Source organism: Xyrauchen texanus, chromosome 31 (genome assembly GCF_025860055.1).
Source record: "Xyrauchen texanus isolate HMW12.3.18 chromosome 31, RBS_HiC_50CHRs, whole genome shotgun sequence".
Lineage (NCBI taxonomy): Eukaryota > Metazoa > Chordata > Actinopteri > Cypriniformes > Catostomidae > Xyrauchen > Xyrauchen texanus.
The window spans coordinates 27,156,883-27,175,469 of record NC_068306.1 but is presented as its reverse complement, the minus strand read 5'-3'; the positions used below and the strand labels follow the sequence as shown (position 1 = coordinate 27,175,469).

General features: G+C 42.7%; 1 protein-coding gene across 1 annotated transcript in view; it reads right to left on the bottom strand.

Annotated features, from left to right (window-relative positions):
- Positions 1–205: 205 nt before the first annotated feature.
- Positions 206–18,587, bottom strand: part of cpdb (carboxypeptidase D, b) — a 31,056-nt gene continuing 12,674 nt past the window's right edge. The window contains exons 18-21 of the mRNA XM_052100738.1: positions 18,305–18,436; positions 1,354–1,539; positions 1,153–1,249; positions 206–581 (exon numbers count right to left, since the gene is read on the bottom strand). Coding sequence (XP_051956698.1) covers positions 370–581; positions 1,153–1,249; positions 1,354–1,539; positions 18,305–18,436 — 627 coding nt within the window. The 3' untranslated portion in view covers positions 206–369. The remainder of the gene's footprint in view (positions 582–1,152; positions 1,250–1,353; positions 1,540–18,304; positions 18,437–18,587) is intronic.

The following is an 18,587-nucleotide window of genomic DNA, read 5'->3' as shown; positions in this document are numbered from 1 at the left end:
TCAAAATTATTTTGTGGTATTCAACATTATGCCACAAATGCTGTCGATTGAGCTTAACTTGTATTGAACACCGAACATTACTTTATGTATAAGCTTTAGATCAAAAGTTATTTAAGATGAGAAATACTCATTCAATCAGGTGTCCAAATGTTTAACTGGTGATATATTTTTGAATTTTGTTTTATGAAAAGTCTTGGTGCTTTACTCCTGCTTTCTTTCACTTAATGATAATTTACACATTAAAGCAGCAGACAAAAAATGTGTCATAGAATTCCACATCAGACATTTTACTCACTGAAACCCATGTCTGCACAGAAAGACACTTTATTAAATAAAGACTATTTACAAACTTGTGACGGAACTGAACATTCAGCGCCCCTCCACAAAGAAAGGGTCATCCTCACTCTCACTCTCATCCAGAAACTCCTGCCGCAAGGGAGACTTCTCGGAAACAATCTCCTCCATTCTGAGGTTGTCCCGGTCATGGCGTAACCAGTGAAACCCATCTCGTATGTGGCTGAACTTGCCAGAGCGAAGGTGCAAGATGAGGAGAGTGCAGATGAAGACCGTAATCAAAGACGCTAAAAGAGAATCAAGGATCTAATTACTGCAGAACAGTTTACTATTAAGAACATTTTTGCCAGTTGAATGGTCTACCAGGACTGGTGGTGACCGATTTATAAATTTTCATAACCTTTATTAGTTCAATTCACTTAAACTGTTGGGAAGCATGAAAATCAGCAATACTGCACAAAATTAAGCTCAATATTATTATGGTTTTAAGTTATGAAGATGTTCCAAATGTAATAATATAAGACTCAAAAAACAAAATCCGGTATGCTCTGAAGTTCTTCAAAAAAAATAATATATGAAGGCTCTCGTGAATGAGGAAATAATCCAAAAATAAAAATAAAAAAGGCACACTTCCAGATCAAAAATATAGTTAAAAAGCCTTTGTCAATGGCTATAACAACAGTTAAAAACAGTGGGGGAAAAAAGTGCCGCAAACCTACGCGTATCGGCAAAAATGCCGCCTTTAGGGTGCAGCCTTGTTAGTTAAGCAGCTTGTTGTGCAGCTCTTTAGTTAAGAAAAAGATTTACTGCTCGTCACGTAGAGCTTGGTTAGATACATATGTTAATATATTTATATACCTGAGGCAATTACAAACACCCCCTGGCTGAGTGGAACTCTGTCTGCAGTAAAGTCAATCATGAGGAGACTAGACACTCTGTCTGAAGAAAGATTCACCTGAAACCACAGTAAAGAGAACAAGAAAGTAATTTCTAACTGGTAAACCAGTGACCATGTTCCAAAAAACATGTGTTAGCATTGAAAGTGAGTTGGGAACATACCTGCTGGAGCTCTTGTTGATATCCATGAGCTTGAACCTGCAGCTGATGTGTTCCAGGAGCCAGCAGTGTTGTGAAGTAACCCCGACTGTCTGTGTGAACCTTCACGGAGCCATTCACCACAACAACAGCATCTGACACCGGATGGCCTTTACTGTCCCTCACGACACCAATCAGCCTTCTGTGAACCTTCAGAGGGTAACACTTGTGTGAGATATACACATATATATATATATATATATATATATATTATACACACACACACACACAATCAGGAAAGTATTCACAGCACTTCACATTTTGTTATCTTACAGCCTTATTCCAAAATGGATTAAATAAATTATTTTCCTTAAAATTCTACAAACAATACCCCATAATGATAATGAGATATATATATATATATATATTATTATTATTAGTGGTGCTTGCAAAGCATCACTATTGTAATCTCACATACTTATTATTTTTATTAGTGGTGCTTGCAAAGCATCACTATTGTAATCTCACATACTTATTATTTTTATTAGTGGTGCTTGCAAAGCATCACTATTGTAATCTCACATACTTATTATTTTTATTAGTGGTGCTTGCAAAGCATCACTATTGTAATCTCACATACTTATTATTTTTATTAGTGGTGCTTGCAAAGCATCACTATTGTAATCTCACATACTTATTATTTTTATTAGTGGTGCTTGCAAAGCATCACTATTGTAATCTCACATACTTATTAGTGGTGCTTGCAAAGCATCACTATTGTAATCTCACATACTTATTATTAGTGGTGCTTGCAAAGCATCACTATTGTAATCTCACATACTTATTTTTATTTTTCTTCTTTTTATTATTATTCTATCTCCGTACAAAACTTCGGCACCTAACTCGTCCCGCACCGTTTGGCGTAGACCCACAAATGAGGTGTCAAATCGAACGGCCTATTGAGGACACGTGTGCTATGACTTTTATAAGCGATCGAGGTGCGGTATTTGCCCCAGGGGCAAAAAAGCGGCGAAAAATCCCATAGACTTAACATTGTGACAAACTTTGAGGCGTCACAGCTCCGAGCGAGGATTTCACAGAAACGTGTGATTTGCCACATTTGAAGAGGCTGGCAGGCTCTGTAAGAGCATACCTCAATATGGGGTAAAAGTTGCACCCCTGGGGGCAGGAGCTGCCCAAAAATGCCCCAATTGACTTATAATGGTGTAGGACGGCCCATGAAATGAAAAGGCATAGGGATTTCTATTGAACATAGCTCTGGATCACAGTGTCATAGAGACCAGGGGGTGGGCTCATTTTACTCAGACGACCAATCAGTCTCTCAGGATCATTGTGAAGCTATCAAGCCACGCCCTAGCAACCATTAAGAGCACCTTAGCAACAAGTCCCATAGACTTCTATTGAAACAGATCAAAGGGATATCTCCGGATAGAAGTGTCATAGAAACACAAGGGTGGTCTCGTTTCACTCGGGACAGCAAACAGCCAATCATGCATCAAATCAACACTTCCTAGCCCCTCCCTAGCAACCATTGTCGAGCACCTTAACAACCAAAATCCATAGAGGGATATCTTCCATTCTGAATGTCACAGAGGCATGGGAGTTGGTTTATATCATTCATACTGACAAGCAGCCTTTGGAGATTCATGATTGGCAGCTGCCAAGCCACTCCTAGCAACTAAACAGAGTACCCTAGCAACCGTTTAGCAGTAACTATATCTCTGCACCACAAAATCAGAGAGACTTCTGGGTTGATTTATTTCAATCAGGATGGCAAGGAGACTTGATTAGTATCACTATGGTAACTGCCTAGCAACCAGATGGGGTTACCCTAGCAACCGAGTAACAAATCACATATCTCTGCATCAGAAAAGCGTAGAGACTTCGGGTTGACTTATTTCAATCAGGATGGAAAGGACACTTCATTAGTATCACTATGGTAACTGCCTAGCAACCAGATGGGCTTACCCTAGCAACCGAGTAACAAATCACATATCTCTGCATCACAAAAACATAGAGACTTCGGGTTGACTTATTTCAATCAGGATGGCAAGGACACTTCATTAGTATCACTATGGTAACTGCCTAGCAACCAGATGGGCTTACCCTAGCAACCGAGTAACAAATCACATATCTCTGCATCAGAAAAACGTAGAGACTTCCGGGTTGACTTATTTCAATCAGGATGGCAAGGACACTTGATTAGTATCACTATGGTATCTGCCTAGCAACCAGATGGGCTTACCCTAGCAACCGAGTAACAAATCACATATCTCTGCATCACAAAAACATAGAGACTTCGGGTTGACTTATTTCAATCAGGATGGCAAGGAGACTTGATAAGTATCACTATGTTAACTGCCTAGCAACCAGATGGGGTTACCCTAGCAACCGAGAAACAAATCACATATCTCGGCACCAGAAAAGAGTACAGACTTCCGGGTTGATTTATTTCAATCAGGATGGCAAGGACACTTGATTACTATCACTATGGTAACTGCCTAGCCACCAGATGGGGTTAACCTAGCAACCGAGAAACAAATCACATATCTCGGCACCAGAAAAGAGTACAGACTTCCGGGTTGATTTATTTCAATCAGGATGGCAAGGACACTTCATTACTATCACTATGTTAACTGCCTAGCAACCAGATGGGGTTACCCTAGCAACCGAGAAACAAATCACATATCTCGGCACCAGAAAAGAGTACAGACTTCGGGTTGATTTATTTCAATCAGGATGGCAAGGACACTTGATTACTATCACTATGGTAACTGCCTAGCAACCAGATGGGGTTACCCTAGCAACCGAGTAACAAATCACATATCTCGGCACCAGAAAAGAGTACAGACTTCGGGTTGATTTATTTCACTCAGGCATCGCAAGGACACTTGATTACTATCACTATGGTAACTGCCTAGCAACCAGATGGGGTTACCCTAGCAACCGAGTAACAAATCACATATCTCTGCACCACAAAATAGTACTGACATCCGGGTTGATTTATTTCACTCAGGATCGCAAGGACACTTCATTACTATCACTATGGTAACTGCCTAGCAACCAGATGGGGTTACCCTAGCAACCGAGAAACAAATCACATATCTCGGCACCAGAAAAGAGTACAGACTTCGGGTTGATTTCTTTCACTCAGCATGGCAAGGACACTTGATTACTATCACTATGGTAACTGCCTAGCAACCAGATGGGGTTACCCTAGCAACCGAGAAACAAATCACATATCTCGGCACCAGAAAACAGTACAGACTTCTGGGTTGATTTATTTCAACCAGGATGGCAAGGACACTTCATTAGTATCAATATGGTAACTGCCTAGCAACCAGATGGGCTTACCCTAGCAACCGAGTAACAAATCACATATCTCTGCATCAGAAAAGCGTAGAGACTTCGGGTTGACTTATTTCAATCAGGATGGCAAGGACACTTGATTAGTATCACTATGGTAACTGCCTAGCAACCAGATGGGGTTACCCTAGCAACCGAGTAACAAATCACATATCTCTGCATCACAAAAACATAGAGACTTCCGGGTTGACTTATTTCAATCAGGATGGCAAGGAGACTTCATTAGTATCACTATGGTAACTGCCTAGCAACCAGATGGGCTTACCCTAGCAACCGAGTAACAAATCACATATCTCTGCATCAGAAAAGCGTAGAGACTTCGGGTTGACTTATTTCAATCAGGATGGCAAGGACACTTGATTAGTATCACTATGGTATCTGCCTAGCAACCAGATGGGGTTACCCTAGCAACCGAGTAACAAATCACATATCTCTGCATCAGAAAAACATAGAGACTTCGGGTTGATTTATTTCAATCAGGATGGCAAGGAGACTTGATTAGTATCACTATGGTAACTGCCTAGCAACCAGATGGAGTTACCCTAGCAACCGAGTAACAAATCACATATCTCTGCACCAGAAAACAGTACAGACTTCGGGTTGACTTATTTCACTCAGGATGGCAAGGAGACTTGATTAGTATCACTATGGTAACTGCCTAGCAACCAGATGGGGTTACCCTAGCAACCGAGTAACAAATCACATATCTCTGCACCAGAAAACACTACAGACTTCCGGGTTGACTTATTTCACTCAGGATGGAAAGGAGCCATGTATTGTATTACCTTGGTAACTGCATAGCAACCACATGGGCTTACCCTAGCAACCGAGTAACAAATCACATATTTCTGCACCAGAAAATCGTACAGACTTCTGGGTTGATTTATTTATGACCATAATTTTTGTTCTTTTCAAGTTACAACATGCTGTTTGACGAGTTTTGCCACGGCAAGCACCACTCACATTTTCTTCAGGAAATGTACCTATCTAGTTTTTATTTTTATTTTTTATTTTTATATCTCTTAACAAAACTTGGCACCTAACTTCGTCCGCACCGTTTGGCATAGACCCACGAATGAGGTGTCAAATCGAGCGACCTATTGAGGACACGTGTGCTATGACTTTTATAAGCGATCGAGTGCGGTATTTGCCCCAGGGGCAAAAAGCGGCGAAAAATCCCATTGACTTAACATTGAGACAAACTTTGTGGCGTCACAGCTCCGGCGAGGATTTAGCAGAAGCGTGTGATTTGCCACATTTGAAGAGGCTGGCAGGCTCTGTAGAGCATACCTCAATATGGGGTAAAAGTTGCACCCCTGGGGGCAGGAGCTGCCCAAAGTTGCCCCCATTGACTTACAATGGTGTAGGGCGGCCCATGAAATAGGGATTTTTTATTAAACATAGCTCTGGATCACAGTGTCATAGAGACAAGGGGCCTGCCTCATTTTACTAAGGCGACCAATCAGTCTCTCAGGATCATTGCAAAGCTATCAAGCCACGCCCTAGCAACCATTTAGAGGACCTTAGCAACAAGTCCCATAGACTTCTAATGAAAGAGATCAAAGGGATATCTCCGGCTAGAAGTGTCATACCAACACAAGGGTGGTCTCGTTTGACTCGGGGCAGCAAACAGCCAATCATGAATCACCTCAACACTTCCTAGCCCCTCCCTAGCAACTATTGTCGAGCACCTTAGCAACCAAAATCCATAGAGGGATATCTTCCATTCTGAATGTCACAGAGGCATGGGAGTTGATTTATGTCATTCATACTGACAAGCAGCCTTTGGAATTTCATGATTGGCAGCTGCCAAGCCACTCCCTAGCAACTACACATAGTACCCTAGCAACGAGTAACAAATCACATATCTCTACACCAGAAAATAGTACAGACTTCTGGGTTGATTTATTTCACTCAGGATGGCAAGGAAACTTGATTACTATCACTATGGAAACTGCCTAGCAACCAGATGGGGTTACCCTAGCAACCGAGTAACAAATCACATATCTCTGCACCAGAAAATAGTAGAGACTTCGGGTTGACTTATTTCAATAAGGATGGCAAGGAGACTTCATTACTATCACTATGGTAACTGCCTAGCAACCAGATGGGTTTACCCTAGCAACCGAGTAACAAATCACATATCTCTGCATCAGAAAAGCGTAGAGACTTCTGGGTTGATTTATTTATGACCATAATTTTTGTTCTTTTCAAGCATGCTATTTGGCGAGTTTTGCCACGGCAAGCACCACTCACATTTTCTTCAGGAAATGTACCTATCTAGTTAGTGGTGCTTGCAAAGCATCACTATTGTAATCTCACATACTTATTTTTATTTTTATTTTCTTCTTTTTATTATTATTCTATCTCCGTACAAAACTTGACACCTAACTCGTCCCGCACCGTTTGGCGTAGACCCACAAATGAGGTGTCAAATCGAGCGGCCTATTGAGGACACGTGTGCTATGACTTTTATAAGCGTCGAGTGCGGTATTTGCCCCAGGGGCAAAAAGCGGCGAAAAATCCCATAGACTTAACATTGTGACAAACTTTGAGGCGTCACAGCTCCGGCGAGGATTTCACAGAAGCGTGTGATTTGCCACATTTGAAGAGGCTGGCAGGCTCTGTAAGAGCATACCTCAATATGGGGTAAAAGTTGCACCCCTGGGGGCAGGAGCTGCCAAAAATGCCCCAATTGACTTATAATGGTGTAGGGCGGCCCATGAAATGAAAAGGCATAGGGATTTGTATTGAACATAGCTCTGGATCACAGTGTCATAGAGACCAGGGGGTGGGCTCATTTTACTCAGACGACCAATCAGTCTCTCAGGATCATTGTGAAGCTATCAAGCCACGCCCTAGCAACCATTAAGAGCACCTTAGCAACAAGTCCCATAGACTTCTATTGAAACAGATCAAAGGGATATCTCGGATAGAAGTGTCATAGAAACACAAGGGTGGTCTCGTTTGACTTCGGGACAGCAAACAGCCAATCATGCATCAAATCAACACTTCCTAGCCCCTCCCTAGCAACCATTGTCGAGCACCTTAACAACCAAAATCCATAGAGGGATATCTTCCATTCTGAATGTCACAGAGGCATGGGAGTTGGTTTATATCATTCATACTGACAAGCAGCCTTTGGAGATTCATGATTGGCAGCTGCCAAGCCACTCCTAGCAACTAAACAGAGTACCCTAGCAACCGTTTAGCAGTAACTATATCTCTGCACCACAAAATCAGAGAGACTTCTGGGTTGATTTATTTCAATCAGGATGGCAAGGAGACTTGATTAGTATCACTATGGTAACTGCCTAGCAACCAGATGGGGTTACCCTAGCAACCAGTAACAAATCACATATCTCTGCATCAGAAAAGCGTAGAGACTTCCGGGTTGACTTATTTCAATCAGGATGGAAAGGACACTTCATTAGTATCACTATGGTAACTGCCTAGCAACCAGATGGGCTTACCCTAGCAACCGAGTAACAAATCACATATCTCTGCATCACAAAAACATAGAGACTTCGGGTTGACTTATTTCAATCAGGATGGCAAGGACACTTCATTAGTATCACTATGGTAACTGCCTAGCAACCAGATGAGCTTACCCTAGCAACCGAGTAACAAATCACATATCTCTGCATCAGAAAAGCGTAGAGACTTCGGGTTGACTTATTTCAATCAGGATGGCAAGGACACTTGATTAGTATCACTATGGTATCTGCCTAGCAACCAGATGGGCTTACCCTAGCAACCGGTAACAAATCACATATCTCTGCATCACAAAAACATAGAGACTTCGGGTTGACTTATTTCAATCAGGATGGCAAGGAGACTTGATAAGTATCACTATGTTAACTGCCTAGCAACCAGATGGGGTTACCCTAGCAACCGAGAAACAAATCACATATCTCGGCACCAGAAAGAGTACAGACTTCGGGTTGATTTATTTCAATCAGGATGGCAAGGACACTTGATTACTATCACTATGGTAACTGCCTAGCAACCAGATGGGGTTACCCTAGCAACCGAGAAACAAATCACATATCTCGGCACCAGAAAAGAGTACAGACTTCGGGTTGATTTATTTCAATCAGGATGGCAAGGAGACTTGATTAGTATCACTATGGTAACTGCCTAGCAACCAGATGGGGTTACCCTAGCAACCGAGTAACAAATCACATATCTCTGCATCAGAAAAGCGTAGAGACTTCGGGTTGACTTATTTCAATCAGGATGGCAAGGACACTTGATTACTATCACTATGGTAACTGCCTAGCAACCAGATGGGGTTACCCTAGCAACCGAGTAACAAATCACATATCTCTGCATCAGAAAATAGTAGAGACTTCGGGTTGATTTATTTCACTCAGGATGGCAAGGACACTTGATTACTATCACTATGGTAACTGCCTAGCAACCAGATGGGGTTACCCTAGCAACCGAGTAACAAATCACATATCTCGGCACCAGAAAACGTACAGACTTCTGGGTTGATTTATTTCACTCAGGATGGCAAGGACACTTGATTACTATCACTATGGTAACTGCCTAGCAACCAGATGGGGTTACCCTAGCAACCAAATAACAAATCACATATCTCTGGCATCACAAAATCAGTAGAGACTTCCGGGTTGACTTATTTCAACTCAGGATAGCAAGGAGACTTGATATAGTATCACTATGGTAACTGCCTAGCAACCAGATGGGGTTACCCTAGCAACCGAGTAACAAATCACATATCTCTGCACCAGAAAACACTACAGACTTCTGGGTTGACTTATTTCACTCAGGATGGAAAGGAGCCATGTATTGTATTACCTTGGTAACTGCATAGCAACCACATGGGCTTACCCTAGCAACCTAGTAACAAATCACATATTTCTGCACCAGAAAATTATACAGACTTCTGGGTTGATTTATTTATGACCATAATTTCTGTTCTTTTCAAGTTACAACATGCTGTTTGGCGAGTTTTGCCACGGCAAGCACCACTCACATTTTCTTCAGGAAATGTACCTATCTAGATTAGTGGTGCTTGCAAAGCATCACTATTGTAATCTCACATACTTATTTTTATTTTCTTCTTTTTATTATTATTCTATCTCCGTACAAAACTTGGCACCTAACTTCGTCCGCACCGTTTGGCGTAGACCCACAAATGAGGTGTCAAATCGAGCGGCCTATTGAGGACACGTGTGCTATGACTTTTATAAGCGATCGAGTGCGGTATTTGCCCCAGGGGCAAAAAGCGGCGAAAAATCCCATAGACTTAACATTGTGACAAACTTTGAGCGTCACAGCTCCGGCGAGGATTTCACAGAAGCGTGTGATTTGCCACATTTGAAGAGGCTGGCAGGCTCTGTAAGAGCATACCTCAATATGGGGTAAAAGTTGCACCCCTGGGGGCAGGAGCTGCCCAAAAATGCCCCAATTGACTTATAATGGTGTAGGGCGGCCCATGAAATGAAAAGGCATAGGGATTTGTATTGAACATAGCTCTGGATCACAGTGTCATAGAGACCAGGGGGTGGGCTCATTTTACTCAGACGACCAATCAGTCTCTCAGGATCATTGTGAAGCTATCAAGCCACGCCCTAGCAACCATTAAGAGCACCTTAGCAACAAGTCCCATAGACTTCTATTGAAACAGATCAAAGGGATATCTCCGGATAGAAGTGTCATAGAAACACAAGGGTGGTCTCGTTTGACTCGGGACAGCAAACAGCCAATCATGCATCAAATCAACACTTCCTAGCCCCTCCTAGCAACCATTGTCGAGCACCTTAACAACCAAAATCCATAGAGGGATATCTTCCATTCTGAATGTCACAGAGGCATGGGAGTTGGTTTATATCATTCATACTGACAAGCAGCCTTTGGAGATTCATGATTGGCAGCTGCCAAGCCACTCCTAGCAACTAAACAGAGTACCCTAGCAACCGTTTAGCAGTAACTATATCTCTGCACCACAAAATCAGAGAGACTTCTGGGTTGATTTATTTCAATCAGGATGGCAAGGAGACTTGATTAGTATCACTATGGTAACTGCCTAGCAACCAGATGGGGTTACCCTAGCAACCGAGTAACAAATCACATATCTCTGCATCAGAAAAGCGTAGAGACTTCGGGTTGACTTATTTCAATCAGGATGGAAAGGACACTTCATTAGTATCACTATGGTAACTGCCTAGCAACCAGATGGGCTTACCCTAGCAACCGAGTAACAAATCACATATCTCTGCATCACAAAAACATAGAGACTTCGGGTTGACTTATTTCAATCAGGATGGCAAGGACACTTCATTAGTATCACTATGGTAACTGCCTAGCAACCAGATGAGCTTACCCTAGCAACCGAGTAACAAATCACATATCTCTGCATCAGAAAAGCGTAGAGACTTCGGGTTGACTTATTTCAATCAGGATGGCAAGGACACTTGATTAGTATCACTATGGTATCTGCCTAGCAACCAGATGGGCTTACCCTAGCAACCGAGTAACAAATCACATATCTCTGCATCACAAAAACATAGAGACTTCGGGTTGACTTATTTCAATCAGGATGGCAAGGAGACTTGATAAGTATCACTATGTTAACTGCCTAGCAACCAGATGGGGTTACCCTAGCAACCGAGAAACAAATCACATATCTCGGCACCAGAAAAGAGTACAGACTTCCGGGTTGATTTATTTCAATCAGGATGGCAAGGACACTTGATTACTATCACTATGGTAACTGCCTAGCAACCAGATGGGGTTACCCTAGCAACCGAGAAACAAATCACATATCTCGGCACCAGAAAAGAGTACAGACTTCGGGTTGATTTATTTCAATCAGGATGGCAAGGACACTTGATTAGTATCACTATGGTAACTGCCTAGCAACCAGATGGGGTTACCCTAGCAACCGAGTAACAAATCACATATCTCTGCACCAGAAAAGCGTAGAGACTTCGGGTTGACTTATTTCAATCAGGATGGCAAGGACACTTGATTAGTATCACTATGGTAACTGCCTAGCAACCAGATGGGGTTACCCTAGCAACCGAGTAACAAATCACATATCTCGGCATCAGAAAAGCGTACAGACTTCGGGTTGATTTATTTCACTCAGGATGGCAAGGACACTTGATTACTATCACTATGGTAACTGCCTAGCAACCAGATGGGGTTACCCTAGCAACCGAGTAACAAATCACATATCTCTGCACCACAAAATAGTACTGACTTCCGGGTTGATTTATTTCACTCAGGATGGCAAGGACACTTGATTACTATCACTATGGTAACTGCCTAGCAACCAGATGGGGTTACCCTAGCAACCGAGAAACAAATCACATATCTCGGCACCAGAAAAGAGTACAGACTTCGGGTTGATTTATTTCACTCAGGATGGCAAGGACACTTGATTACTATCACTATGGTAACTGCCTAGCAACCAGATGGGGTTACCCTAGCAACCGAGAAACAAATCACATATCTCGGCACCAGAAAACAGTACAGACTTCTGGGTTGATTTATTTCAACCAGGATGGCAAGGACACTTCATTAGTATCAATATGGTAACTGCCTAGCAACCAGATGGGGTTACCCTAGCAACCGAGTAACAAATCACATATCTCTGCATCAGAAAAACGTAGAGACTTCCGGGTTGACTTATTTCAATCAGGATGGCAAGGACACTTGATTAGTATCACTATGGTATCTGCCTAGCAACCAGATGGGGTTACCCTAGCAACCGAGTAACAAATCACATATCTCTGCATCACAAAAACATAGAGACTTCGGGTTGACTTATTTCAATCAGGATGGCAAGGAGACTTCATTAGTATCACTATGGTAACTGCCTAGCAACCAGATGGGCTTACCCTAGCAACCGAGTAACAAATCACATATCTCTGCATCAGAAAAGCGTAGAGACTTCCGGGTTGACTTATTTCAATCAGGATGGCAAGGACACTTGATTAGTATCACTATGGTAACTGCCTAGCAACCAGATGGGGTTACCCTAGCAACCGAGTAACAAATCACATATCTCTGCATCACAAAATCATAGAGACTTCCGGGTTGATTTATTTTAATCAGGATGGCAAGGAGACTTCATTAGTATCACTATGGTAACTGCCTAGCAACCAGATGGGGTTACCCTAGCAACCGAGTAACAAATCACATATCTCTGCACCAGAAAACACTACAGACTTCGGGTTGACTTATTTCACTCAGGATGGAAAGGAGCCATGTATTGTATTACCTTGGTAACTGCATAGCAACCACATGGGCTTACCCTAGCAACCGAGTAACAAATCACATATTTCTGCACCAGAAAATCGTACAGACTTCTGGGCTGATTTATTTATGACCATAATTTTTGTTCTTTTCAAGTTACAACATGCTGTTTGACGAGTTTTGCCACGGCAAGCACCACTCACATTTTCTTCAGGAAATGTACCCATCTAGTTATTTTATTTTTTTATTTTTATATCTCTTAACAAAACTTGGCACCTAACTTCGTCCCGCACCGTTTGGCGTAGACCCACGAATGAGGTGTCAAATCGAGCGACCTATTGAGCGACACGTGTGCTATGACTTTTATAAGCGATCGAGTGCGGTATTTGCCCCAGGGGCAAAAAAGCGGCGAAAAATCCCATAGACTTAACATTGAGACAAACTTTGGCGTCACAGCTCCAGCGAGGATTTCAGCAGAAGCGTGTGATTTGCCACATTTGAAGAGGCTGGCAGGCTCTGTAAGAGCATACCTCAATATGGGGTACAAGTTGCACCCCTGGGGGCAGGAGCTGCCCAAAAATGCCCCAATTGACTTATAATGGTGTAGGGCTGGCCCATGAAATGAAAAGGCATAGGGATTTGTATTGAACATAGCTCTGGATCACAGTGTCATAGAGACGAGGGGTGGGCTCATTTTACTCAGGCGACCAATCAGTCTCTCAGGATCATTGTGAAGCTATCAAGCCACGCCCTAGCAACCATTAAGAGCACCTTAGCAACAAGTCCCATAGACTTCTATTGAAACAGATCAAAGGGATATCTCCGGATAGAAGTGTCATAGAAACACAAGGGTGGTCTCGTTTGACTCGGGACAGCAAACAGCCAATCATGCATCAAATCAACACTTCCTAGCCCCTCCCTAGCAACCATTGTCGAGCACCTTAACAACCAAAATCCATAGAGGGATATCTTCCATTCTGAATGTCACAGAGGCATGGGAGTTGGTTTATATCATTCATACTGACAAGCAGCCTTTGGAGATTCATGATTGGCAGCTGCCAAGCCACTCCCTAGCAACTACACAGAGTACCCTAGCAACCGTTTAGCAGTAACTATATCTCTGCACCAGAAAATCAGAGAGACTTCTGGGTTGATTTATTTCAATCAGGATGGCAAGGAGACTTGATTAGTATCACTATGGTAACTGCCTAGCAACCAGATGGGGTTACCCTAGCAACCGAGTAACAAATCACATATCTCTGCACCAGAAAACAGTAGAGACTTCGGGTTGACTTATTTCACTCAGGATGGCAAGGAGACTTCATTAGTATCACTATGGTAACTGCCTAGCAACCAGATGGGGTTACCCTAGCAACCGAGTAACAAATCACATATCTCTGCATCAGAAAAACGTAGAGACTTCTGGGTTGATTTATTTCAATCAGGATGGCAAGGACACTTGATTAGTATCACTATGGTAACTGCCTAGCAACCACATGGGGTTACCCTAGCAACCGAATAACAAATCACATATCTCTGCATCAGAAAAGCGTACAGACTTCTGGGTTGATTTATTTCAATCAGGATGGCAAGGACACTTGATAAGTATCACTATGGTAACTGCCTAGCAACCAGATGGGGTTACCCTAGCAACCGAGTAACAAATCACATATCTCTGCATCAGAAAACACTACAGACTTCCGGGTTGACTTATTTCACTCAGGATGGCAAGGAGCCATTGATTAGTATTACCTATGGTAACTGCCTAGCAACCACATGGGCTTACCCTAGCAACCGAGTAACAAATCACATATTTCTGCACCAGAAAATCGTACAGACTTCTGGGTTGATTTATTTATGACCATAATTTTTGTTCTTTTCAAGTTACAACATGCTGTTTCACGAGTTTTGCCACGGCAAGCACCACTCACATTTTCTTCAGGAAATGTACCTATCTAGTTATTATTGCAGCATCTATTATAATCTCACATACTTATATTTTATTATTATTTCTTAGACACTCTAACTAACTCGTCCCGCACTGTTTGGCGTACGACCCACGAATGAGGTGTCAAATCGAACGGCCTATTGAGGACACGTGTGCTATGACTTTTATAAGCTGATCGAGGTACGGTATTTGCCCCAGGGGCAAAAAGCAGCCGAAAAATCCCATAGACTTAACATTGCGACAAACTTTGGCGCATCACAGCTCCAAGCCAGGATTTAGCAGAAGCGTGTGATTTGCTACATTTGAAGAGGCTGGCAGGCTCTGTAGAGCATACCTCAATATGGGGTAAAAGTTGCACCCCTGGGGGCAGGAGCTGCCCAAAGTTGCCCCAATTGACTTACAATGGTGTAGGACGGCCCATGAAATGAAATTGCATAGTGATTTTGTATTGAACATAGCTCTGGATCACAGTGTCATAGAGACAAGGGGGCAGGCTCATTTTACTCAGACGACCAATCAGTCTCTCAGGATCATTGTGAAGCTATCAAGCCACGCCCTAGCAACAATTTAAGAGCACCTTAGCAACAAGTCCCATAGACTTCTAATGAAACACATCAAAGGGATATCTCCGGATAGAAGTGTCATAGAAACACAAGGGTGGTCTCGTTTGACTCGGGACAGCAAACAGCCAATCATGCATCAAATCAACACTTCCTAGCCCCTCCCTAGCAACCATTGTCGAGCACCTTAGCAACCAAAATCCATAGAGGGATATCTTCCATTCTGAATGTCACAGAGGCATGGGAGTTGGTTTATATCATTCATACTGACAAGCAGCCTTTGGAGATTCATGATTGGCAGCTGCCAAGCCACACCCTAGCAACTAAACACAGTACCCTAGCAACCGAGTAACAAATCACATATTTCTGCACCAGAAAATCCTACAGACTTCTGGGTTGATTTATTTCAACCAGGATGGCAAGGACACTTCATTAGTATCACTATGGTAACTGCCTAGCAACCAGATGGGGTTACCCTAGCAACCAAGTAACAAATCACATATCTCTGCACCAGAAAATCAGAGAGACTTCTGGGTTGATTTATTTCAATCAGGATGGCAAGGAGACTTGATTACTATCACTATGGTAACTGCCTAGCAACCAGATGGGGTTACCCTAGCAACAGAGTAACAAATCACATATCTCTGCATCAGAAAAACGTACAGACATCCGGGTTGACTTATTTCAATTAGGATGGCAAGGACACTTGATTATTATAACTATGGTAACTGCCTAGCAACCAGATGGGGTTACCCTAGCAACCGAATAACAAATCACATATCTCTGCATCAGAACATCGTAGAGACTTCCTGGTTGACTGATTTTACTCTGGATAGCAAGTACACTTGATAAGTATCACTATGGTAACTGCCTAGCAACCACATGGGGTTACCCTAGCAACCGAGTAACAAATCACATATCTCTGCATCAGAAAAACATAGGGACTTCTGGGTTGGTTTATTTCAATCAGGATGGCAAAGACACTTCATTATAATCACTATGGTAACTGCCTAGCAACAAGGAGGGGTTACCCTAGCAACAGAGTAACATATCACATATCTCTGCATCAGAAAAACGTAGAGACTTCGGGTTGACTTATTTGACTCAGGATGGAAAGGAGCCATGTATTGTATTACCTTGGTAACTGCATGGCAACCACATGGGCTTACCCTAGCAACCGAGTAACAAATCACATATTTCTGCACCAGAAAATCGTACAGACTTCTGGATTTATTTATGACCATAATTTTTGTTCTTTTCAAGCATGCTATTTTACGAGTTTTGCCACGGCAAGCACCACTCACATTTTCTTCAGGAAATGTACCCATCTAGTTATTATTATTATTATACACACATGCACACATACACACACACACTTATATAGATGTATATTATTATACATACAACGATCAGCCACAACATTAAAACCACCTGCCTAATATCATGTAGGTCCCCCTCGTGCCAACAAAACAGCTCTAAAGCCGAGGCAAGGACTCCACAAGACCTCTATCCTGTGGTATTTGGCACCAAGATGTTAGCAGCAGATCCTTTAAGTCCTGTAAGTTGCGAGGTGGGGACTCCATGGATCGGACTTGTTGGTCCAGCACATCCCATAGATGCCAAATCAGATTGAGATCTGGGGAATTCGGAGGCCAAGTCAATACCATGAACTCTTTATCATGTTCATCAAACCATTCCTGAACAATATTTGCAGTGTGGCAGGGGGCATTATCCTGCTGAAAGAGGCCCCTGCCATATGGAAATGCCATTGCCTTGAAGGTGTGTTTGTGGTAAATTTTCGGTAGGTGGTAAGTGTCAAAGAGTCCTCGGAGAACATTGCCCAGATCATCACACTCCCTCCTCCGGCCTGCCTCTTCCCCGGGTAAATAATGCACGCACACACACACGGCCGTCCACATGATCTAAAAAGAAAAATGTTATTCATCAGATCAGGCCATCGTCTTCCATTGCTCCATGTTCTAGTTCTGAGGCTCACGTGCCCATTGTAGGCGCTTTTGGCGGTGGACGGGGTCAGCATGTGCACTCTGGAGCTGCATATCCGCAGACATACACAGCAAGCTGTGATGCACTGCGTGTTCTGACATCTTCCCAACATGGCCAGCATTACGTTTTTCAGCAGTTTGTGCTACAGTAGCTCTTCTGTGGGATCAGACTAGACGGGCTAGCCTTCGCTCCCCATGCGCATTGAGCGCTCATGATTCTGTCGCCGGTTGTCCTTCCTTGGACCAGTTTTGGTAGTACCAACCACTGCATACTGGGAACACCCCACAAGACCTGCTGTTTTGATGCTCTGACCCAGTCGTCTGCCATCACAATTTGGCCCTTGTCAAAGTCACTCAGATCCTTACGCTTGCCCATTTTTCTTGCTTCCAACACATTCAATTCAAGAACTGACTGTTCACCTTGACAGGTGCCATTGTAACGAGATAAATGTTATCCACTTAATCGGTCAGTGGTTTTAATGTTGTGGCTGATCAATATCACACTCTCTCTCTCTCTCTCTCTCTCTCTCACACACACACACTCTCTCTACATCTCACACTCTCTCATCATCACTCACACTCTCACACACGACAGTTTGAAGAGGTTTCATTTTTCAAGATTTCCTACATCCATGTCCTGGAATACATATCTAACAATGGCCTTAACCAACAAAAAAGGTTAAGCCATTAAAATCTACCAATCAAAACTAGAATAATTTATTAATTTAGGGGACAGAAAACTGTCAATAGACTATTAGCATTAAGGTTACAGTGACAGTTTAAACGTACTGAAACCAAGACATTATTCTGAGAAGATGTGAAAGGCGTAGCTCAAAGATGTCTACCTCTAACAGCATGCGGAATAGAGGCATCCTGTTCTCCATCCACATTGAGAAAAGCCGAAGTTCAGGTGGGAACATACAACAGCTCGTGTACACTGTGATCTCAGGGCAGACACCCACATCCAAGCTGAAGTCCTGAAATAGCACCATTAGCATTTCTCAGGGTGGTGAAACACTGCTGCATGTTTTCTGAGATGTTACCAAAATGTTATGATTTGCAGATGGAATTACACCTGCTACTTTTAAAGCAGTTAATTAACACATTTTGGGCTACATCCTGTAATGG